The sequence below is a fragment of the Bubalus kerabau genome, chromosome 1, assembly GCF_029407905.1.
Source record: "Bubalus kerabau isolate K-KA32 ecotype Philippines breed swamp buffalo chromosome 1, PCC_UOA_SB_1v2, whole genome shotgun sequence".
Taxonomy (NCBI): domain Eukaryota; kingdom Metazoa; phylum Chordata; class Mammalia; order Artiodactyla; family Bovidae; genus Bubalus; species Bubalus kerabau.
This window is the reverse complement of record NC_073624.1, coordinates 5,813,903-5,837,268: the sequence shown is the minus strand read 5'-3', so window position 1 is coordinate 5,837,268 and position 23,366 is coordinate 5,813,903. Positions and strand designations below refer to the sequence as shown.

The 23,366-nt window shown below is 54.6% G+C and overlaps 1 protein-coding gene across 1 annotated transcript in view; it reads left to right on the top strand.

Moving 5' to 3' along the window:
• Positions 1 to 2,265: 2,265 nt before the first annotated feature.
• The window catches only part of MPPED1 (metallophosphoesterase domain containing 1), a 67,413-nt gene continuing 46,312 nt past the window's right edge, over positions 2,266 to 23,366 (top strand). Inside the window, exons 1-2 of the mRNA XM_055566014.1 lie at positions 2,266 to 2,489; positions 11,638 to 11,819. Of these exons, the coding sequence (XP_055421989.1) occupies positions 2,266 to 2,489; positions 11,638 to 11,819 (406 nt within the window). The remainder of the gene's footprint in view (positions 2,490 to 11,637; positions 11,820 to 23,366) is intronic.

Sequence of the window (23,366 nt, the reverse complement as noted above, 5' to 3'; positions counted from 1 at the left end):
TCTGTCCATGGGATTTCCCAGGCAAGAATACTGGAGTGGGTTGCCATTTCCTCCTCCAGGGGATCCTCCCGACCCAGGGATCAAACTCGGGTCTCCTGCATTGCAGGCAATCTCCTGCATTGCAGGCAGATTTTTTTTTTACCAACTGAGCCACCAGGGAAGCCCCTGTGATTGTAATAGTACCTGAGAATATTAGCTAGGAACTTGGTACCTGTGCTCAGAATTCCTGTTCATTTAACTCATATAGCTGCTCTGGGAGGTGATGTTACTGTTATCAAATTTACTTTCCAGAAGAGGAAGCTGAGACTTAGATTAGGAAGTTGGCTTGAGATCACACCCTGGTGGCTCAGAGGATAAAGAATCTGCCTGCAATGCAGGAGACCAGGGTTCGATCCCTTGGAGAAGGGAATGGCTACCCACTCCAGTATTCTTGCCTGGAGAATTTTATGGACAGAAGAGCCTGGCAGGCTACATTCCATGGGGTCGCAAAGAGTCGGACTTGACTGACCAACTTAACGCTTCAAGGTCAACACAGCAGCTCAGCACAAGGAGGGGACATTCAGACCTGGGCTGATGGAGCCTGCACCTCGGCGTTTGCCGCCCCAAGGCCTCTCCCAGGGATAACAGGATGGTAACAGGCCAGAGGCCTGGATGCCTGGACTCACCCAGCCAGGAGGCCGGCCACACAGCATGCGGTTAGGAGAGCTGATTTGCTTAGAAACAATGAACAGGACAGGGAACAGGGTGAGTCGTCTCCTGGAGAAAAGAGGCTGATTTTTTTCCCCTGATCTTCCCAAGTGGATAAGAGGGATGTGTATTCTGAATCAGGATGTATTTGGGAGGGGGGGAAGGGAGTGAGGGGAGAAGAGAAGGATATTGCTATTTATTGCACTGTCTATGGGCATGCTTGTTGAGAGTTAAAAAAATGAATAATCCACTTCTCCTTTGCACCTAATTAAAATGTTCTCCAGTCTTTACTTTTTGTCGTTTTCCTAATCTAGTTTATGTTCTGACTGTGTCTATTCTTCCACTTGCAAAGATGATTTTTCTTCGTTTAACGTGACTGGGATCGGACTGTCCAAGAATAGTTTAAATGATGTTATTTTCTCCTTGGTTAAATGTGGCACAGATGCAATCGTCGGAGGGTCTTAATGACCAAAACCTGAAACAAAACAAATCTTTGAAGCGTTTCCTATTTACATAGTTAAAAAAAAAATTATGGGAAAGAGCAAGAAAAAAAAAAAAAGATGATCTTAGTTAAGAAGCTGCGGCTGTCGTGGCAAGTCTGTGTATCAGAGTAGGATGGAATCTTATCCAGGATTCCACATAGCTGAGCTGGAATTGAAAAGGAACAGTTTCATCCAGTAACTACAAATACAAACTGCACTTTCCAATGAACGAAATGAAAAAAATATATATAGCATTTATGAGTGGTTTCAAGGTTTGACTGGGCACAGCGAAATTCCTGAGATCCTTACAAAGCTTTTGAGAAGGTTTTTTTTTTTTTCTTTTAAAGTAGGTCTTCCCCTTCCCTACCCCACACCGCAACGGCCACCCCCTGAGTTGAGTTGGTATACAGCAAGCTTTCTGGGAAAATCCCTTCTCCAGGCGCTGCTAAAAGATCTTTAGGCGAAATGGTTGTTGATGAAGGAATTTGCGCCCGCGCTGTCTTCACCTGCTTGGGCTTGTATGGTGCGCATGTGGGTCTGTGTTGGAGAGTGTGTATGCTTGGGTGGGGGGAGGTCTGTGGGGAGGGCGTGGGGTTGGAGGTGATTCCTTCTTATTCCCCGATCCTGAAAAGTGAAACTTACCTTACCTGTTTCCAGAATACCAGCCATTGTCTTCCGCATCTCACGGTCACCCTATGGGCTCCGGGGGCGGGAGGGGGGCGGCGGTGGTTTGTTGAAGGCAGAAAAAAAGTCTTAAGTATTTAAACATGTTGGACCATGCATGCATCTGTCCATGGTGTTGTGGTTTTTTTTTTTTTTTGGTCCCCTCCCTCCCTTCCCTTTTCTTTTTACCAAAGTATATTCATCAAACTGCTGAGTTGGAAAGATTTGTAATGAGTTTTTGAGCTGTACGACTGTGGGTTTTTTTTTCCCTCTTCCCCGCCCTCTCCCTCTTTCTAAATCTTCATCTGACATTAAATAAAGCAAATCCCAAACAGATTAACTGTCGCCTGGTTCTGCTCCGTCTCCTCAGTCTGTTCCCAGGTCTGGCTCGGGGCCGGGCGGCAGGAGATGCCCGCGGGGCCCGCGGAGGTCCATGTGGCGCGCTAGGTGGGACCCCGGCGTCCTGAAGGCAGAGGCCCTGGCCCTCCTGCCCTGCGGCCTGGGCATGGCCTTCTCGCAGTCCCACGTGATGGCCGCCCGGAGGCACCAGCACAGCCGGCTCATCATCGAGGTGGACGAGTACAGCTCCAACCCCACCCAGGCCTTCACCTTCTACAATATCAACCAGGGCCGCTTCCAGCCGCCACACGTGCAGATGTAAGTGGGCACCCCTGATGGAATCCACATCCCACCCCCCCCGGTGGGGGAGGGGGCGAGAGCAGGAGGGCCGCCCGGGGGGTGGGCTCCTGGACTCGGGGTACCCCACCGTCTCCTGCGCGTTGACGGCGGTGGATGGTGAGGCTCGGGATGGGAGGGACGGGGGAGAAGCTGCAGTGTGCTGGCCTTGTGGGCCGACTCTGGCCCGGAGTCTTGTTTCCTTTGGCCAGGAGGACGTTTTACAAACATTGAAAAACGACGTGATGGCACGTAAAAATCCAGAGTTCTGGCTTTGCTCTACGAAACCCAAAGTCGTGGCAACCCCAGGCCCGTTTGGCCTCGTGGCAGCGTCTGGGGGGCGGGGGGCATTGAGTTCCAGCTGCCGCCCCCTTGCTGTTTGGGTTACTGACCCCCTGGTCTAATTCCTGTTCCTCGTTGCACAGATGGGGAGACTGAGGAGCAGAGAGGGGGCAAGACGAGACTTGCTGCAGGACCAGGACAGGGCGAGACCCTGGTCGTGGCCTGACTGTTCTCCTTTCCTTCTGCCCAGACCCCTTTGGCTTCCCCCAGAGGACTGGGGAATTCTGCCACCTGCCCTTTGGGGCTGATGGAAAATATCAGAGGCGCCCCAGCAGTAGGGCCGCAGTGAGAGCACAGACTCAGGACCCGCGCATGAGGAGAACCTTTCTGCTCCCTGGGTCTTTTCCAGCGGTCGGGAGAGGAGCCCATGGCACGGGGTAGAGGGGGATAAATTCCAGGCCCGGCCCTGGGCAGCTCCCTGTGCCACTTCATCTCCCCCTCCTTTGTCTCCGCTGGTCCGTCCATCAGTCCGGCCAGACAGGTGACCCCCCGCAAGCCCAACACAGCTGGCAGGCGCCAGAGCTGACATCTGCCTCCAATCCAGGGTGTTCTGCATGCTTAGCATCCTTTCCTGGTGATGTCTGTGGACAGGAGTACTTACGTGCTTTCCTCTGAGAGTTTAGGCGTTGTCTGCTCCACTGTTGAAACTCCTCTCAGCCTCTTTGGGGTGCCCCTGTGCTGGGTCTGTCTGGGTCTCTGACAAGCCCCTGGTGAGTGGAGAGCCCCGCGAGTCCCCAGTGACAATATACGAGATGAGAGCTGTGATGGGACGTTCCTGGGCTGTGGGGCCCAGGGCAGGTCCCCAGACCGGCAGGCTGGTCAGATTCCCCCTCCCGAGGACACAGGGCTCGGCTTCCTCTTGGGCCATGGGCACTAGCTCTGGGCGGCAGTGGTCACGTGAAGTGCTGGCCGCTGCCCGTTTAGGGAGACAGGAGGATCTGGGAAGTTAACCGAGTCGAGAAGGAGCCTGGGGGAGTTCCACTCCCAGGCCCAGAGGTGGTGTGACTGGGTCGCTGCCTCGTGTTCCTGTGTGGTTCCCTCAGGATGAGTCTTCTGTTGTAAAGGGTGGGTGCAGGGATTATTCGTGGGAACAAGGGCTCTGGAGGGCAGGGGGCACCCAGCCTGGGGGTGGGCCCCAGCACTAGGACCTCCCTCTTCCCCGCAGTGTCTGCTCTGGTAAATGCTCATTTCCGTGGGGGCTGCAGGGCTGGCATTGTCAATAAGATGAGATGGTTGGATGGCATCATCGGCTCAGCAGACATGATGAGTTTGAGCAAACTCTGGGAGATGAAGGACAGGGAAGCCTGGTGTGCTGCAGTCCGTGGGGTCGCAAAGAGTTGAACACAACTGAAAAATTGAAGGATAAGAACAAGATTTCTCTTTGGGAAACTCCCTGCAATGTCTAGTTTGGAACCAGACTGGCAGATTTGGGCAGGACGGGAGGCCTTGAGTCTCAAGCACGCTGTTCCTTGGTCTCTCTGGGACCTTGAGGCCTGGCATGGCTGCTGCAAGGGGAGGCCTTCCCAGGGCCGGGTGTTCTCTTCTGTTGATGGAATTGGTCCTCCTGGGCTGCAAGTACAGTGCCTGAGGTCCCCAGATGCTGCTGGGAATGGGTGAGAGCCCCAGGCCTCAGGCGGAGCAGGTGGGGGTGTGTGTGTGTGCGTGTGCCTGTGTGCACGCCCATTCAGGGGGTGCCTGGGCGCAGATAAAGCCAGGTAGAGACAGGCAGAGCTGTCATGTAGGGGACCCCTGGGTAGCCCCCAGTTGCAGAACAGAGCTAGGGCTACAGAAGTCAGGAGAGTTGGGGGAGCCCAGGGGCTGAGGGAGGACCCTCTGGAGAAAGTGCCTTGTAGGTTGAGACCCAGAGAAGCAGGAGCAGGGGCAGCAAGTTGGGAAGTTGCCGCAGGGTCTGAGCCAAAGGTGGTGGGAATGTCCAGGAACTTCCAACCCAGGCAGGAGGCTCGCGGGCCCCTGCGGGTCAGGCTATGTCAGAGGAAGGGCGGTGAGTGGCCAGGTGAGAGGGGTCAGTCCCCCCATCTAACAACTCTGGCTTATTGGTTCATTTCTTCATTCACTTACCCACCCGGAGTGTCTGTGAGCAAGTTGCCAAGCATGCTGGTTAGTTAGGAATGTGGGCTCCAGGGGCATCCTTGGTGGCTCATTTGGTGAAGAGTCTGCCTGCAATACAGGAGACCCAGGTTCCATCCCTGTGTTGGAAAGATCCCCTGGAGAAGGAAATGGCCATGCATGCAGTATTCTGGCCTGGAGCATCCTGTGGACAGAGGAGCCTGGTGGGCTACAGTCCACGGGGTTGCAAGGGTCGGACATGACTTAGTGACTAAACCACCGCCATGGGCTCCAGGGTAGACCACCTGGATTTGAGTCCTGGCTTTGCCGCTTGATTGTGATGTGTCTCTTGGTGCCTCTGTTTCCCCGCCTACATAATGCTGCTCCTTGTATTGCTGAGGATCAAGTATGTGGATCCACGTAGGGAGGGGCCTGGCGGCAGGCATCCATGCCTGCTGGGCTAGGTGCTCCGGACTCAGCAGTGACCACAGATGGAGCCTCGCCTGCACTGAGCTGATGATCCCGCAGGCTGTGCCATGAAAGTCATAAAGTGCAATAGCGTAGGGTTCTGTAGCACTAAGTGCCCTGGAGAAAAAGCTTAATGGTTTTTTGCAGTCACTTAGCTGTTGTGGGCAGAGCAGGTTCACACTGGCCTGCCCCGCTCCATCCCTCCTGGCTTGCTCTGTGCGGTCCCCTCCTGAGGCTCAGGCAATAGGGCTTGGGGGGTGGTTAGGGATTTTGGCCGGGCCCCCGAGGAAAGCATACAGCGAGCCCCGGCTCTGGACTCCTGGTCCAGTGCTCTCTGATTGTCTGCTTGGGTCACCCTGGCTTGGAAATGCAGCTTTGCACATAGCCAGGTGAAGCCGGGCCCCTGCAGGACTAGGTGGGTGGCCACTGTCTCCCACCCCCCTTCTTCCGACTCACACCCTGCGCGCAGAGGAAGCGTGTGGGTTTCCATGGCGAGTCTCCACCAAGGGAGATGCCACTTCCCAACATGTGATTTATCGCCGCCCTGGGCTTTGTCTCGGGGTGAGGGAGTGAGGGGCCTTATTTAATAAATCCACAATTTATATTTAATAACAACAATGACAGCCCAAACGTGGCCTCCGATGGAGCCCTGTGATTTATGCGGTTGCCCCCAGAGACCCTGGTGGTAACCAGGCTGCCTTTGCCTGAAGAATGAATGTCTGGATCTGGGGCTCTGGGTTTGGAGCCCTGAGACCAAAGACCCCCCTCACCCTGGGGACTGAGCAGTGCTGCCCCTGGGGAGATCCCCTCTAGGTACCGGCCCCTGTGTCCTGAGCGGGGCAGGTGGACCACTGGCCTGGTGCTCAGTGAGTGAGAAGGCAAGAACCATGCAGGAGGGACAGATTACCATGGGGGTCCACCTTAGAGGAGACTGGAGCCAGGCGTGGCAACTCCTCTTTGGCCTTTGTTTATTTATAATATTTATTTATTTGTTTGACTGTGCTGGGTCTTCACTGGGGCACGTGGGGTCTAGTTCCCTGACTGAACCCAGGCTCCCTGGGTGGGAGCATTGAGTCTTGGCCACTGGACCACCAGGGAAGTCCCTCTTTGTCTTTAAAAGGAGTCCTATTGGTGGAGACTCAGTTCAGTTCAGTTCAGTCATCCAGTCGTGTCCGACTCTTTGCAACCCCATGGCCTGCAGCATGCCAGGCCTCCCTGTCCATCCCCAACTCCCGGGGTTCACCCAGACTCGTGCCCATCGAGTCAGTGGTGCCATCCAGCCATCTCATCCTAGTGGAATCATTTAAAGACCCTCCAAGCACGTCAGGCTGTGCGGGGGTCCTTGATGAATGTGGCAGGGTGGGGGGCATCACTCTGTGCCAGGCCAGGAGTGTCCCCTGGTTCCTGGCCTCCTCACTGGGTAAGGCTGGAGAGCTGATGCCCTCACTAGGTGAGATGGAGGCTTCAGAAGGGGCCCAGTGGCCCCTAGCCTGTCCAGGTGCTGCGAGGTCTCTAGGAGACAGTGAGGGTCAGCCTTGAGCCCAGGAGAGGTGGGGTTTGGGGTGAGACGGCAGGCAGGCGGCCCTCACCTGGGCTCTGTCTGTTCTCAAGTGCCACCCTGAACCTCTCCCCAAGGGCTCCGGATGCAGTTCTGTTTTCTGGGACCTTGCTTTCTCCCTCCTGCCTCCAGGCTTTGCACAGGCTGCCTCCCCTAGTCTATATCCTGCTAACATGGACTCATCCTTCAGATCTCATCTCCTCGGAGTGCCTTCCCTGATCCCTCGCCAAATATCTCTCTGGCTGCCCTCCCCCCCCCAAGATCTAGGCACGCAGAGCCTCCCATTCATGGCACTGCTTCAGCCTGTGCTGATACATGCACTCGTGGGAGAGCTTTCTAAGCGTTCCTTCCCTCCACCAACACGGGCTATCTCCCAAGCCTAGCACAGCGGACAGGAGGAGGGAAAGAAAAGGGAGCGAGGATCAGGCAAGGCACACGCTCCAGGAAGAGTGGGGGATCAAGGAGGGCTTCCTGGTGGCGACGGCATAACCCCTGGGCTTGGAGGACCAGCAAAATCAAAGCCAGGATGTGGGGAGGAAGGGAGGCATGGGGACTCCGGGTACAGGCTTGGCTTAGAGCCAGTGCTTGGTGGGAAGGAGCCTTAGGCAGTTGAGCAGCTCAGCATCAACCAGTCCTTGCCTTCCCCTGGGCCTCTGTTTCCCCACTGGTAGGAGAGGAGGAGACTAGAGGTATCTCTCATTCTAAAAGCCGTGGCTGGTGCCCAGTCACATGACTGGACACGGTTTTGGAACTTCACTGAAGACAAGTCCTGTGCCATCCAGTCCCCTGACCTTCAGGGTACCCTGTTTCCCCAGAAATCGAGATAATGGGGTGGGGGATGGCCTCTGCCTCCCATGCCTATGTGAGTTTTTGGCATCAGCAGTTGCACTTCCAGGGTGTCAGTGGCTCAGGGGAGAGACCGAGAGGGGGGCCAGGACATAGGACACAGGCTGCAAGGGGCATGCATCAGGTTTCCAGTTCTCACAGCATCTCCAAGAGAGTGGGTGGTCCCCACTGCACAGAGCCGGATGGGAGGCTGGGAGGGTCCTGGGCACAGTGAGGAGGCCGCTGAGCCCAGACGCTACCCTGGATCTGGGCGCTGGAGGCTGGGTTCTCTATTCTGCATCTTCCCTGCCGCCAGGGTTCCTGTGGGAAGGTCCCGGGGGAGGCTGGGGGGACTCGGTGACAGGTTTCAGGTCTCAGAGAAAGAGGGAAAGAGCCACAGACTTGCTCGGGGCCATCTCGGCAGGTAGACGCTTTGCGGGAGTCGAGTTTACCCCCTCCCAGACCTGGAACATTTATTTCCATCCTTTCTCTCTGGTCCCCCAAAGAACGTGGCTGGGAAATAACCATTTTCCTCTGTTTTATGAGGTTAAATGCTCCAATTCCTGTTCTGAAGACCCAGGTTCAAAGTCTACTCTATAACTTAGGAGCCCCGGTCCTGGGTGTGGGACTAACCTTTCCAGCCCTCAGTTACTTGCTACACCGAGCTGCTACAACTCAAGGGTTAGCCAGATTGCAAACTGTCGTATGGGTAAAGGAGAGTGTCCTGGCTCACGTCCAGGTTTGGGCCCAGCTTCAGGCACAGTGGGATCTCGGGCTCAGCTGGTGTTGCCAAGCCCTCCCACCCTTTGCGTGCGCTCCTCAGTACCCTCATTCTTTTCCTCCCTTCGAAACACAGGTGGGGTTTCTAGGAGCTGCACAAGGTCTCCATGGGTGTCCAGCAGGTGTTTGGTATTTAGTAGGCTGGACTCAAGAAGCATTTGTCTATAGATTGACTGGATGCAATGAAGTAAGGCCTGGAAACAGTCCAGCTTGGTGTGAGTTCTGGAACCAAAAACTGGCTTCAAATCCCAGCTCCACCAGCTTCCGTAGCTGAGATCCTGGGCAAGTCCACCTTTTCTTTTTTTAAAAAAAATTCTTTTTTTAATGTGGACCATTTTTAAAGGCTTTATTGAATTTGTTAGAATATTGCTTGTTTTATGTTTTCCTTTCTTGGCCACAAGGCCTATGGGATCTTAACTCCCCAACCAGGGATCAAACCCACACCCCCTGCATTGGAAGGTGTGGTCTTAACCACTGGACCGCCAGGGAAGTCCCTAGCCAGCCTTTTTTGATCCTCCGTTTCCTCATCTATGAAATGGGCGTATGCAGAGTGCCCTGCTCAGACGGTCCCTGTGAGGGTGAAGAGAGCGGATACGTGTACAGTGCTTTGCACACAATGAGCTCTCCACCTGTGGGAATCATCAATATCATTACTGTTGTTATTATTTCAAGGTTGAGCATTTGTTACAATCCGAATAGCTGGAGGACAGTGCAGGGAAATAAAAGTCTGTTTTTGTTTTTTCCTCTGGGGATTATTAGGTTTGCCTCCTCACGGAGCTCAGAGGCCTCAGGGCGAAGAGAAACAAGCGCGGAGTTAATTAAAGAGCCTGGGCTCCAGGAGCAGGCCCAGCCTGACTAGTGCCCGTGGAATTTGTGTGCTCCTGGCTGGCGGGCGGCAGGAGCGTCAGCTGGCTCAGGACTCCTGCACGGAGGGACGCACAGGACAAGGGGTCGCTGGGGTCCGGGGCGGCTCTGGGGATGGCGTCTCACTCCCTGCGTCCCCCTTCTTTGTCTCTTGGACTTGGTCTCAGCCGCCTTGTGGCATCTTTACAACCTCGGTGTATGTGAGGCCAGTGAATGAATGGATGAGTTTGATTGACTCACTCATGTTAATTACTGGGCCAGGCCAATAGCCCAGTAGTGACTGGCTGCCTTGCTCCAATATCAGCTGTGTTAGGGGCAGACGGGTGGATTCCCAGGCCTCTTACCTGTAAGACTTGTCTGTCATATGGTGGGTGGAGGCGGGGAGCGACCCAGAGGACAGAGGAGTGGCAGGAATTCCTGGGAGGGAGATTTGCGCTTCTCGACCGGTTGAGGCATCACCTCCTCCTGGCAAGTTCAGGGGGCCCCAGGCCAGACTAGGGCCTTCTCTGGCCCCCAGGCCCTCTGCTGCCCCATGCGACCTTGTGGCTTTATTGTTACTACCTGGCCAAGTCTCCTCTCCACCATCAGTCTGGGACCTGGCCCAGTTCATTCAGTTCTCCAGCTCTGAGCTCATAACTGGTACCCAGTAGGCGTTCAGGGTGTGTTTTGTTGAATGAATGAGGGACGGAAGGAATGAAAGAATGGAAGAGAAAGGACTCTGAGAACCCTCCTGTTGCACATCATCAGACTCAGAAATTCTTCCTTTTCCCCGATCGGACCTAACTCTGACCCGCTGGGGGTCCTCACTTAACTTAACCACCCCCAGCAAAGGGCCCTGGGAGTCTCTCCCCCGGAGGCTGGGTGACGGGGAGATGCTGGCACAGGGCTGCGGCTGCTGCCGGGCGGATGGAGCTTCCTCGTGCTCTCTGCACATTAGCATGCTGAACCCACGTCTCTCGTAAGGTGTTAATTAAATTTCTTCGAAGTATATTGTCTGAAAAAAAAAAAAGGATAATTAGAAAGATGTCTTTAAAAGTATTTATGTAACTGATATGGTACCGCTTTTGGTTTGCCGCATAATTAGATTTAAACACAGCTCCTCGAGCGGCATACTCGTTTGGAGAGAGCAGCTCGTTGAAATGTCATTGCGCTGTTTTTCAGCATTTTGAGCCTGGCAGAAACAATCAGCTGAGGAGGCAAGAGCCGGGGTTCTTGGGGAGTGTGCAAACTGGGAGCAGGGAGCTGGGGTTGTTTCCCACGGTCCTCATTTATTCCCTGGGACGCCCGGGCCACCTGCTCAGTATCCTGTGCAAGACAAGAGGGCTTCCAGGGCCTCCCGGGGACCGAGAGCTTACAGTTATACAGCTACAGCTTTAAAATTTTCTGAGTGTCGTTGCCTAGTGAGGGACGGAGCTCCATTATACAGGTGAGCAAACCAAGGCCAGGCATTTTCTTGAAGTTATATGTTAGTGATGATCAGCAGATCTGGGTCTTCTAAATCCAGAGCTGTTTTCCTGCAGGACCCTGGAAAGCCCTCATTCTCAACATGATCAGACCAGCTCATAGGTTTGGAAAATTGCTGTCTGCCTTTCGTTTATCCCATGAAATCCTGCCCTGCACACGTGGCTCTCCCTGGATGCTCTCTCTGCACGGCCCTGCAGAGTCAGTTCTTCCAACTGGATGAGGACCTCAGTCCATGCATCCTCCAGGGGGCGGGCAGCAACCCCCCAAGGGGGTGAAACCTGGACTTTCGGGGGTGAAAAAAATCTTACTCTTATTATAAAGCGCAGATACACACATCGTAAATGAACACTATACAGAGTATCTGTGGTGTTAAAATTTCACAAGAGAGGAGTGAGTAGAAAAAGCATCAGGTCCCTTAGAGGCTGATGATGAAAAAAAAAATGGTTGAGAGGCACTGCTTGTCAAACAGCAGGTCAATTGTGGTCATCACACAGGTGCACGTAGGCCACGTGCTGGACTGTACCTGTCAGCTCTTCCCATTCATCACCTCCTTTAACCCTTGCACAACACCCAGGGGTTTCTGTGTTACAGAGGGGAAACTGAGGCTCAGGGGGAAATCTTCTGCCTGATTGGTGAGTGGAGGGTCAGGGTTCGATGTGGGTGGATGTGATCTGGACCACATATGATCTGATCTGGATGGGACGTGCGCTGTAGGCTCCTGACGCTTTGACCCCTGGACCCCACGGTCCCCTCTCTCCCCAGGGTGGACCCGGTGCCTCATGACGCCCCCAAGCCGCCCGGCTACACCCGCTTTGTCTGCGTGTCTGACACCCACTCGAGGACGGACCCCATCCAGATGCCCTACGGCGACGTGCTGATCCACGCCGGGGACTTCACGGAGCTGGGGCTCCCAAGCGAGGTGAAGAAATTCAACGAGTGGCTGGGTAGGTGCCAGAAGGGGTGGCGCCTGGGAGCGGCCAGACTCGGGGCAGACCCCTGCCGCCGCCCCTCCTCCCTGCTCTGCCTGGCCCCTCCCCAGCCTCTGTCACCTGTCCACCTCCCCTGGGAAGCCCGTGACCTCCAGGACCAGGCCTCACCCCTCTGACTATCTCATCACACCTGGGAGGTCTCCTGCCCCAGCACGTGTCTCTGCTGTGACTTTCTATTTGTTTGTGGGATATTTTTCGGCCCGGGAGACTCCCTTCCAAAGGCAAATCCAGGTTTGTTTTTGTCCGGTTGCGTGTCCAGCCCCCAGTACCTGGTCCAGGTAAGTACCCAATAAATAACTGAATGAATGAATGAATGGGCGAGTCAGTGGCTGAGTGGGTGAACAAATGAATGACTGTCTGGGAACAGTGATGCCAAGGCAGGTGCTCAGCTGGTTGGACCGGCTCGGACACCCACCACCCTTGACCGCTGCACAAGTGAGAGGCCCCTCCTGGCCCCGTGGCCCCAGCAGGAGCCCAGGGGCCCCAGTGTGGGCTCCTCTGTGGGCAGCTGTTGGTACAGGCAGCTGAGCCAGCGCCGTCCCACACCGTGGGAGATGGTGGGCCAGGATTGCAAGCACAACCCCCAGGGTTTTGTCTCTGGTTTTGCTTTCTTCCAAAATAAGAAAGACATAAATATGGGGTGCCCTCCTGGGAAAAGCTGCTTGCTTGGAATCCAGAGAAACCTCATGGCAACTCTCCCTGCCACAGCCCCAGTGGGGACTGCTGGACGGCCCCGGTGGGCAGGCCTGCTATCTCGGAGGCGTGGGGCTGGGGCCGGCCCACCTCCCCTCGCAGCCCCTCATGGCCGCCAGACGGTCCCCCGCGTCTCCCCAGGGGCATCCCGCTGTGCAGTTGGCTGGGAGCTCCGCGAGCAGAGGGCCAGGAGCGAGGCGGGTAGCTGCAGCGAGAGAGGCCCGGCTTTGCCAGTCGAGACAAATATTTACAAGCAAGGCCTTTCCCTCCTCTTGGCAGGCTTGGAGCTTTCAATATTGATCTTTCGAATGGGAAATTCTAATTGAGGCCCCTGTTTGGGCTGAAACCTGTGAAGGCTGGGATGGGGTGGGGGGGCGCTCCTCCAGGAGGTGAGTCTGCCCCAGTGCGTCTCCCTTTGCCAGGTCCTAGGAAGGGGGCCCTCACGGAGATGGCTTTCTCTTGAATATTTATTTATTGGATTTTGGCTGCATCAGGTCTTAGTTCCTGGGAGGCCTCATCCCTCTTCAGTTAGTTGTGGTGTTTGGGCTTAGTTGTCCCATGGCATGTGGGATCCTGGTTTCCCCAACCAGAAATCTAACCTGTGTCCCCTGCATGGCAAGGCAGATTCTTAACCACTGGCCCACCGGGGCAGTCCCGAGGCTGCTTTCTTAGCCCCCTGCTCTAGGGTCTCAAAGAGACGTAAGGCTGAACCGAGAGTCCATGTCCCCGGCAGAGAGCAGGAGTCGCTGGTGGCTGGGTACGTGCTCTGCCAGGCCCGCTTGGTAGGCTCCTTATCGCTGCTGCCCAGTTGGATGTGAGGAGCAGCTGTTTGGCATGGGCACTGTCTGGATCCTTATCTGACCAAAGGCGATGTTGGCCCGCCCCCCGCCCTGAGGTTCCCAAAGGTGGGGACTGTTTCTGATGTATCCCCGGCCCAGACGTGTGCCTCTCCACGCTGAGTGAGTAATGAAGCCAACAGCTGCATGTACCATGGGGGGTGGGTGGCCGGGGCGGGGGGCTGGTGGCCAGGGCTGGTGGCCGGGGGCTGTGAGTTCTCAGTGCAGGTGCTGAGGGTGGCCTCCCCCTGGATGGGAGGTTTCGGGGACAAGCTGTCGCTGGGTTGGGTTTGGCCTGAAAATCGGGGATTTTGTGCGGGGAAAGGGGTAACTGAGGCCAGAGCCTTCGTGGGACACGTGAGAGGTGGCATTATGTGTCCAGGCTGGAGGGAGGGGGTCTGGGGGAACGTGAGGGCAGTGAGCCTGAAAAGAGGCATGAGGCCTCCCAGAGACTCTGAAGCCGAGTGGAAGCCAGGGGCTTGGGAGGCCCGCCTGGTGAGATGGCCATTTTAGGAAAATCTCTCTATCTGCCTCTTAGTAGAAGTCAGAACTAGGTGCCGTGGGAATTTGCCGGGGGGAGCTTTCTTGGTAATTTGCACTTGGTGTTGGATTGATTTATTTGCCCGATCGTGGCAGGTGGGAAGGGTGAACTTGCAGAGGGGTCTTCCTTTTACAAAAGGGGCTTCTCCCCTTGGCAGCCTTGAAGAGTTTGCAGATGTCAGTGCTTGTCACTCAAGTGGACTGGGCGGAGCTTGAGGCTGAGGAGTGACTGAATGGGTGGGGGGGGAAGGGGCGGGGGGGTTGGGGGGGGAGGGGAGGGAGGGGGCGATTTGCATGTGAGCATCAGTAGGAATGGTTTAGAGCATCCAACTGCAGCCGGCTTCTTGGGAGCGTGCCCGCTGAGCAAAGGGACTCACCTCTGAGGGCTTGTGGTTCACGTGCCCAGGGATGTGGTTGGTGATCATGGTGGAGAGATGGACTCAGGAGGTGTGGTTTTATAAAGAGCTCGTGTTTATCAACTCTTCACGTGTGCTGGGTGCCCTTTATGTATATTTTTAAATCATTTGATTCGCTTGGTCAGGGGATGAGGCAGGAGCTATTATCATCCCCATTTAACAGAGGAGAAACTGAGGCTCAGAGGAGTGAAGTAACTTGCCTGAGGTCACTCAGCCAGCAAGTAGCAGAGCTGGGATTCAAACCTAGGCAGTTGGACTCTGGAGCCAAGCTCTCATCATCTCCTCTGTATCACCTCTCTTGTTTTTATGGTGAAATTTCTCTGTTTTGAAATAAAGATGTGCCCTTTGGGGCCAGATGTCCAGGGTCAGCTTCCTCCCAGGTGACCGCAGCAGTCAGGTGACCTCTCTGAGCCTCTCTGACCTCATTTTAAATGGGGAGGAGGTCAGGCTTCCCTTACCCTGTCTGCCTCTTTGGAGGTGAGTTGTTTTAAGGCTCTATTGGGCTGGAGGAAATGCTCAAGTGTTATAATCTGTAAAAGGCTGTGCAGATGGCCAACGCCCAGGAGGTGGCGTTGGCCAGATCGGGGCTCCCCTTGGGGTAGAGGTAGGGGTCATGGGTTGGTCCCATGGGGGGCTGGGGGATTTGACCCAAGCCTGCATGTTGAATTGCAAGGAGAAGCGGTAGATGATTTGTGTGTCAAAGTATGTGGAGTTTCCGAGAAATGTTGACCTAGAACCTCATCTATGCAGGCGGTTCTTACACACACACACACACGCGCGTAGGAAAGACTGCAGGGGCTCTTCATTCCTCCGTCAATGTATCTCTCTGAGAACATGGGGTAAGTGTGCAGTGGCTGATGGTAGGAGTGAGGAGAGGCCACTGTGTCTGATGATGGGGATGCCGCGGACGGGTGGACCCACCGGAAGCAGCAAGAGGACCATTCTCATGATGAGGTCTGTGGAGCGCTGGCCCTGGGTGATGGTGACGGAGAGCTCCTTGAAGCAGCCACGGAAGGCCTCCCTGAAGAGGTGGCCTTGGGTGATGCATGAAGGTGACAGTGAGCCCTGCAGGAGGAACATTCCAGGCAGGGGCAAGCGGCTGCAGAGGCCCCGAGGGCAGGCAGGGGGAGGGTTTCCACCCCTGCAGCTACGCCCCGTGGGCCAGCGGCAGGAGTTTGGGGCTGATTCTAAGTGAGCTGGGCTCTTCGGAGGGTTTGCAGAAGGGAGTGACCTTTAAAAAGGCCTGGACTGCAGAGGCAGAATGGAGGCAGCAAGGCCAGTGAGGGCCGAGACTCTGGAATGTTCCAGAAGTGATGTCTGGGACTGTGGGGGATTTTTATTTTCTTTTTTGTGGTTCTCTGTTTCTTTTATCCCTCTGATTTTTCTGTAGGGAGCATGTATTATTTTCGTAGCTTTAACTGAAGACAACACTAAAATCCATTGCTTTTAAAGAAACGTTGGCCTCTCTGGAGTCTGATGCGTGGCGTATCCCAGGATGGGGGTGGGGACGGTGCTGGGCCCAGGTCAGTCCTGGCATCATCCAGCTACTCAGGAGGTCACCTGGAGTCCCTTCCTCAGCCAGCAGGGCCCAGCCCGCCTCTCAGACCCACGGGCCCAGCCCTTCCTCCTCCTGAGTGAGAAAGCTGCTGATCTGAAATTCATAACCAGCTTCTTCCCTGCTCATTGATCTCATGGAGAATACCTACAATCATATTGTAGGAGCCACCTCCAGACAGACAGGAGGAGATTTAAAAAATTAATAAAGACCCTTTTGTAAGAGAAGATTAGGTGCCTAACCGGGGAGACGTGTGGCTCCCCTCACGCGTCTCTAATTTGCTGTCGGGTGGGTTGCTCTTGGCCTGGCTGTGAGGGTGTCCGCGTTTTGCCCACTTGCAGGCTTCTGTCTGGGTCTGTGTTCTTTAGAGGGCACTAGGTTGGGGGTGATAGGGCCCCCTGACAGATCCCTTTTCCCGTGGGCCATTAATATCCCCAATACATTCATGAAGTAGAACCGCCAGATGGATTTGTAAATGTCCCAGTAAGCAGCTAAAAAATTGCTAAGGACGGGCTTTCCAGCTGTAAAGAATGAAAAGAAGAGCACAGTTGACTGAAGATGGAGAAGAATGTGCTGGAAGCCCCTTGCTCATCTGCAGGAATCGCGTGATGATGGACGGACAGCCTGGAGCCCGCAGGCTGATTGGCCCGGTAACTCGTGTCTGTGCAGGGAGGTGTGACGGCAGGGAGGTTAAGCGCTCCCGTCTGGCAGTCAAGCAGGCCTGTCTTCACCCCTACTTCAGCCTCTTATTTGCTGTGTGACCTTCACTTAGTCGCTCAACCTCTCTGTGCCTCATTTGTAAAATGGGAAGATTTATTTACCTGCCCCAGAGGGTTGGGGAGGAGTGACAGTCATATGCTTAGTACATCGCGGACTCAGGGAGAAGCCCTTGAGGAGTGGCGGCTGTTGTCATAAAAAGCTTGCCTCTCCCTGATCCAAGACCCCACAAACACACCTGCCAACCAACCAGCCTCAGCGCTGGCCGAGCCGTTTTGTTCTGGCCACACCGGTTGACTCCAGTTCCCCACCCTGGACCTTGGCTCATTCTTGTCCTCTGGCTGTTTCTCGTCCACCCAGCAGAGTCCGACCCACCCCGGCTCGAATGTAGCTCTCGTGAAACTACACGCCCCACGGCCCTCTCCTGCCCTGCTGGGCTGCATCGGTTCCTGCCCCCTCGTACACCAGGGCTCCCTGTTCAGGCCTTGGTGGTGGCCCTTGGAGGGAGGCCCCTGTGTCTTCATGCCTCCTGTCTGCCCCACCTAGACCATCCACCCCTGGAGGGCGGGACGAGCCTCACCCCCAGCGCCGACCGGGCCTCAGCCCGGGGAAGCCCTGGACAGAGGCATGGACTCGGGGTTGGTGTGCTGTGAGCTGGTCCCTGCATCCTGGCGGGGCTGGTTGCCATGGGGGGCAGCAGGGAGCAGCCATAAGAGGGGCTTCCAGGAGGGCAGGGCCGTTACACCAGAGAGTGTGAGCTGTGGCTCTCACAACATGGGACTTGGGGAGAGTCTTCGCAGGGGCAGAGGCTGAGCGGGGCGTCTCCAGATTGAGGCTGGGAACTGAGGCCAGTGGGTGTTGGGGACCCGGCCTAGGGAGGGCCAGGTATTCCGGGGGTGTGTGTGGGCTCCCCTCTGGAAGCCAGGGGTGCTGAGCAGAGGCTGAGTGCCTGGGAGCACCCATGCCCAGGACGACCCTGAGGCCTGGACACCGCCCGCGTCTGCCCCAAGGCAAGAACACCGGCCCGTTTCTGCTTCTGTATTGGAGTGACAGCCATGCCCTTGAGAACTGTCAGTTCCTGACCGGGGATTCGCGAGATGCTGGAAGGCTCGCTCTCTGTGACTGGCAGGTGCCAGGTTTTCCTCCGCACCCCACCCCCTGCCAGGAGAAGCCTGCAGCCTCCATAGCCCCTCCCCTCCCCTGGAACTCCCAGCTTCAGACCCTGGCACTGGCCTTGGAGTGACTGCTCACCCCTCCTCTCCACCTCCCTGTCCGCCCTGGGGCCTCCTTCTCCAGCTTCTCTCTCTAGCACCCCCTTCTCCATCTCTCCTTTCGTTCCTGGTTCTCCTTCTCACTGATGGTGGCTCCGCTCAGGACCAACCCTGAGCTTCTCAACTGCCTTCTGTCCAGATGATAATGAGGCACCCCCCCCCCCCCCGCCCCAATCTTGCTCCCACCCAGACTCACAGACGCCTCCCACTCTGCCCCGGACCAGATCTCTCTTTGAGATCCAGAGGGTGTATTATTCAGTCAACTCAGAAGACACCTCCTCCTGGCTGTCCACCAGGATTTTAGACTTGTTCTGTGTCAAGCTGAACTCCCAAACTGTAGATCCACTCCCAGAGGGTATGTGGTAAGGCACGGGCCTCCACTGAGACCCTCTCAACCCCAGCTCCCCTCCCTCTGAAGCTGTCAGGGCCTCCTATTGTTATTTGGGCCCTGCTGTTGTCTGTCCTGCCCACGTCCTCGTCACTCACTTCTGCCACCACTGAGCTGCTTTGAGCTCCCAAGTGGGCCATCCTGCCAGCCTCCCCATCCTCCTGCAGGACCTGTGAGCCCTTTGAGGGTCTAGGCTGAGCTGGATCAAGTGCAGGTCCTCGGAGTGCCCCCTGGCCCCGAGGGGTGCTAGCGGGCATCTGCTGAAAGGTCTGTAGAGCACCCAGGAGTCGCTTAATTAAGTGACTCTACCCTTAGCAGCATCGGGCGGGGAGGAAGAAGAGGGCCTGGAAATAGAGTGCTTAGAAGTTATAATTAACTTTTTACTGGCGCCCTACCATAAAACGATGTATAAGACAATATAAAAGGGGTCCAAGGATCTAGTTAAATAGAGCTAGGTCTTTTGCAAGTAAACCCTTAATTAAAATCTGTGAGGGAGGAAGGGAGAGAAAGGGAAAGCGGAGAAACCCTTCCGAGGTGGGTTTCTTAAGTGTTTGCCTCATCTGCTGCTGCAGGGAGGCCGCGGGGCCGCGGGCAGGGGCCGGGGGTGGTTGGGGAAGAAAGGGCTCCACGCCGTCTTTTTGCCTCTGTGCCATCAGATACAAGAGCCCCTGATAGGAGCTGCGGGTGGACCCGAGGGGCTTTGGCAAGGAGCAGGGGGGCCTCAGGGTTCCCGTGCAGGAGCGGGAGATGCCTCCTGGGTGCAGAACTGGTCTTTGCGGGAACAACCGTTTCAGATGCGGCTGGAAGTTGACGACCTCCCCACCCACTGCCCACCCTCAGCCCTTCTCTTCTTTCCCCCCACCCCACCCCGGCCCGGGGTGAGGCCAAGGCCAAGTTAACGCTCCCCACTCCCCGCAGCTCTGGCCACAGCAGCTTATGCAAGTCGCTGCTTTTATCTTATTCCTGAGAAAATTGTTTTTTTTTGTTTTTCACCTCATGCAAAGGCTCCCTTCTTCCCAGAGCCTCGGACCTTCGTGTTCACATCTGTCTTTTTGTGCCCAGTACCTGCCCCGGGTGGTGGACTGTCCCCACAGTGGGCATCAGAGCATCAGGCCTGAGAGACAGGCCTGGGGTGGCCCCGGCCTGGTGAGTGCACACCCCACGAGTGGGGCTGAAAACCTTCTGGGTTTCGTGGGCGGAGCCATCCCACTGTCCTGCCCAACGTGGCCAGGGTGGTGGGGTGCAGTGGGTTTCCCAGGACGGCCACGGTCCCAGGGTGTAAGCGGCTCAGCGGGCTGGCAGGTCCGGGTGGACAGGCCTCGTGTGGACTGAGGTCAGGGTTCGCAGCCCCTTCAGTGGAGCTGGGAGTCTGGTTCTGGGCCCCTCCTTCTGACTCTGACCTTGACCTCACTTTTCCTGCTGAATGCTCACGTCCATGTCCGAAAAATGTGACGTTTGGACCATGTGTCGACTGAGGCCCCTCCCTGGGCCCCAGCTTGGGTCTCCTCTTGGACCAAACTTCTTCTGGCCTGAGTGTCCGTCTCTCCCACGGGAGAACAGGGGAGGGGTCCACACCTGTCCCAGTCATCCCAGGTCTTGGGTGGGGTGGGCTGGCGCTGTGTTCACTGTCTTGTCTTGAAGATTTAGTAATAACCGATGTAGCTACTTCCAGAGGGCCCAGGGACCCATGTATGGTCTGACAATGCAGTAAACAGGCAAGGTCACTTCGGTGATTGGATCAATGAATCAGACGATCAGGGGGAAGTGAGAGTGATCAAGGTGGGAGGTTTTTTTTTTTTTTTAATATAGATGGTTTCAGTTCAGTTCAGTTCAGTTCAGTCACTCAGTCATGTCCGACTCTTTGCGACCCCATGGACTGCAGCATGTCAGGCCTCCCTGTCCATCACCAACTCCTGGAGTAGATGGTTTAGGATGGTCTAAAAGAGGACCCATGAGTAGAGAAGGACCCAGCCCTGAATTGCCTGGTTTGCAGGCAAGGTCTGCAGGGCTGAGCCCAGAGATGGTAGAGGCCAGGGAGGAAGGCCCAGGTCTGCTGATGTGTGGGGGGAAGGTGTGAATTTTATCCTAAGTGTTAAAGACGCCACGGGGGCTTAGAGTCCCTTGGACAGCAAGGAGATCCAACCAGTCCATCCTAAAGGAAATCAGTCATGAATATTCATTGGAAGGACTGACGCTGAAGCTGAAACTCCAATACTTTGGCCACCTGATGTGAAAAACTGACTCATTTGAAAAGACCCTGATGCTGGGAAAGATTGAAGGTGGGAGGAGAAGGGGACGACAGAGGATGATATGGTTGAATGGCATCACTGACTCAATGGACATGACTTTGAGTAAACTCCAGGAGTTGGTGATGGACAGGAAGGCCTAGCGTGCTGCGGTCCATGGGGTGGCAAAGAGTTGACACAGCTGAGCAACTGAACTGAACTGAATGGTGTGACTCGGTGTTTTGAAAGACTCCTTTGGCTGCTGGGTGGTGCTTGGTCACAGCAGGCAGAGGAGGATGCTGGGGCCCCAGGAGAGGCAGGGGGACCTGGGAGCGGGCCTGGCGGGGGCCCAAGGGACAGAGAGCGGGGCGGGGGTTCAGCTACAGCGTGGAGATGAGATCAACAGGAGAGGCTGCTGGGAGAGACAGGCTGGCGGGCTGGGGGGATGGTTAACAGGTGTCCACGGAACCCGGCAGGCCTGGCACGAGGTGGGCAAGTCTTTGTCACCAAGTGGGCTTCCCTGGTGGCTCAGATGGTTAACGAATCCACCTGCGGTGCGGGAGATTGGGGTCCGATCCCTGGGTAGGGAAGATCTCCCTGGCGGAGGAAATGGCAACCCACTCCAGTATCCTTGCCTGGAAAATCTCATGGACTGAGGAGCCTGGTGGGCTACAGCCCTCGGGGTTACATGAGTCACACACGACTGAGCGACCGGGTGCATGCATACACACGACTCCAGTTTTTAGAGAGCTCATAATGCTCATCAGTGGATGTGCCCAGCAGACTTAAAGCAGATCCTGGCTCATTTGCTTGTTAGTTTGGATAAAAAGGCCTGATCCAGACGTCCTCCAGACACTGGAGGTTGCTATTCCTACATAGACCAGAGATTGAATATTTAAAATAAAAAAAAATTTTTTTGACTCTGGGCCTCACATCATCTCTGGCTGTCTCTGCTTGGGAGTGGGTTGGTGTCAAGGGATTTTGGTCGTGTGTAGGCACAGCGGCCAGCTTGACTGATAAACAAGTGGTCACCCAGAAAGAGGGAGATGGATGCTCAGATCAAAAATCGGAGGGCGAGGAGAGCAGAGGTTTGGTATTCATTCAAAAAATTAACTTTCTCTATTCTTCACCAAAAAAAAAAATTTCTCACAAAGCCAAGTTGTGTTTCAGGGGCTAAAAGAGAGAAAATTAACTTCTAATAAAGATGAAAAATCTAGAATTCTAAGTGGTAGTCAAGCGATTTTGGCCAGCCATAATTATAGTATTTTCATGTTAATGTATAAACCCCTTGAAAGGTGTGCTTAAGTGCTAATTATCTATTTACAACAGAATGGCTTTGGAAATGAAATGAGACCCACTGCGGTGTGTATGTGTGTGTATTTCAAACATGTTTTGTGGTGTTTTTTTTTAAAGACTGTCATCCTAAAAATCTTTGCCTTATATTAAAATTTCTTTTTTAATGTTTAAATAAGGTACAGATGTATTTCTCTGAAAGGTGTGGGCTCTCTGAAAGTTTTTCCTTAGTTTTATTTTTTGTGTTCCGTTCGTTTGGGTTTTTGCTTGCTTATTTATATCTCATCTTGTGTGAAAAGATTTGAGATGGTTTATAAAAAGCAGTAAGAATGGTAAAATGGTAGAGTGTTGGTGATAAATTAAAAGCCAGAATTAAGAAAAAGAAATCAGAGCAGTTCAGAGGGCGGGCTTAGACTATCAACACCTGGGGCTCACGTGGGCTGTCTGTGCTGGGCCTGAGCTTCCTGGGGGCCAAGGTGAAAAATGGTGGACGCATTTGCAAACGGCTGCGATTGTTGGGTGGAGGAGATGTGTCAGTCCCTCTGGTTGGTCCATCCCCTGTAGCAATGTCTGATGTCCGTTTCAGCTGTGCCTCTCTTGAGGATCAGACCTATCTTCTGGTCATTTCTGTGTAGGGGGACCTTGGTAAAGATTTTTGATTTGAATAATGTGAATAGAAAAAATGCTGCTGCTGCTGCTGCTAAGTTGCTTCAATCGTGTCCAACTCTGTGCGACCCCATAGACGGCAGCCCACCAGGCTCCCCTGTCCCTGGGATTCTCAAGGCAAGAACACTGGAATTGGTTGCCATTTCCTTCTCCAATGCATAAGAGTGAAAAGTGAAAGTGAAGTCGCTTAGTCGTGTCCGACTCTCAGCGACCCCATGGACTGTAGCCCACCAGGCTCCTCCATCCATGGGATTTTCCAGGCAAGAGTACTGGAGTGGGGTGCCACTGCCTTCTCCGTGAATAGAAAAAATAATGACTCTTTAGTCTTTTCTAGGACATAAAACATTTCTGTCATTCATTTTGTGCTTTCTGTCTCCCTCCTCTGCTTATTGTTTGGATTGATTGAAGCTTCTTTTTTTCCCCTCTACTGGTTTGGAAATTCTCCATTCTTTTTCGATTTGTTTAATGGTTACTGGTAATATTTTAATATGCATATCCAACTTAGTCTAAAATTAATCAACACTCCCCCTCTTCCCTGAAGGTCGCTGGAATGTGCCCACCACACCCCCTCCTACCACTGTCTTATGTATATTTGTTGTCTGGAGTTTGCCGTCTTACTTTAACACCACCTCACAGCAGTCACCGTCATTACTGTGAGTGTTTTCCCATTTGCACCTGATTCTTTACTCAGTGGACATTTGCTGAGCCCTTTTTTATGTGCAGGGTATGATTCTGGGCACTGAAGATGCAGCAGTGAACACACAGAAGACAGGCCATGGGCAAACAGAGCTATAACATGCTGGGAGGATCAGGGATCAGGGGACAGGGTGTGACATCACCTTCTGATGAAGTGGCACCGGAGCAGAGACCAGAATGGAGGGAGCCAGCCATGTCCACGTCAG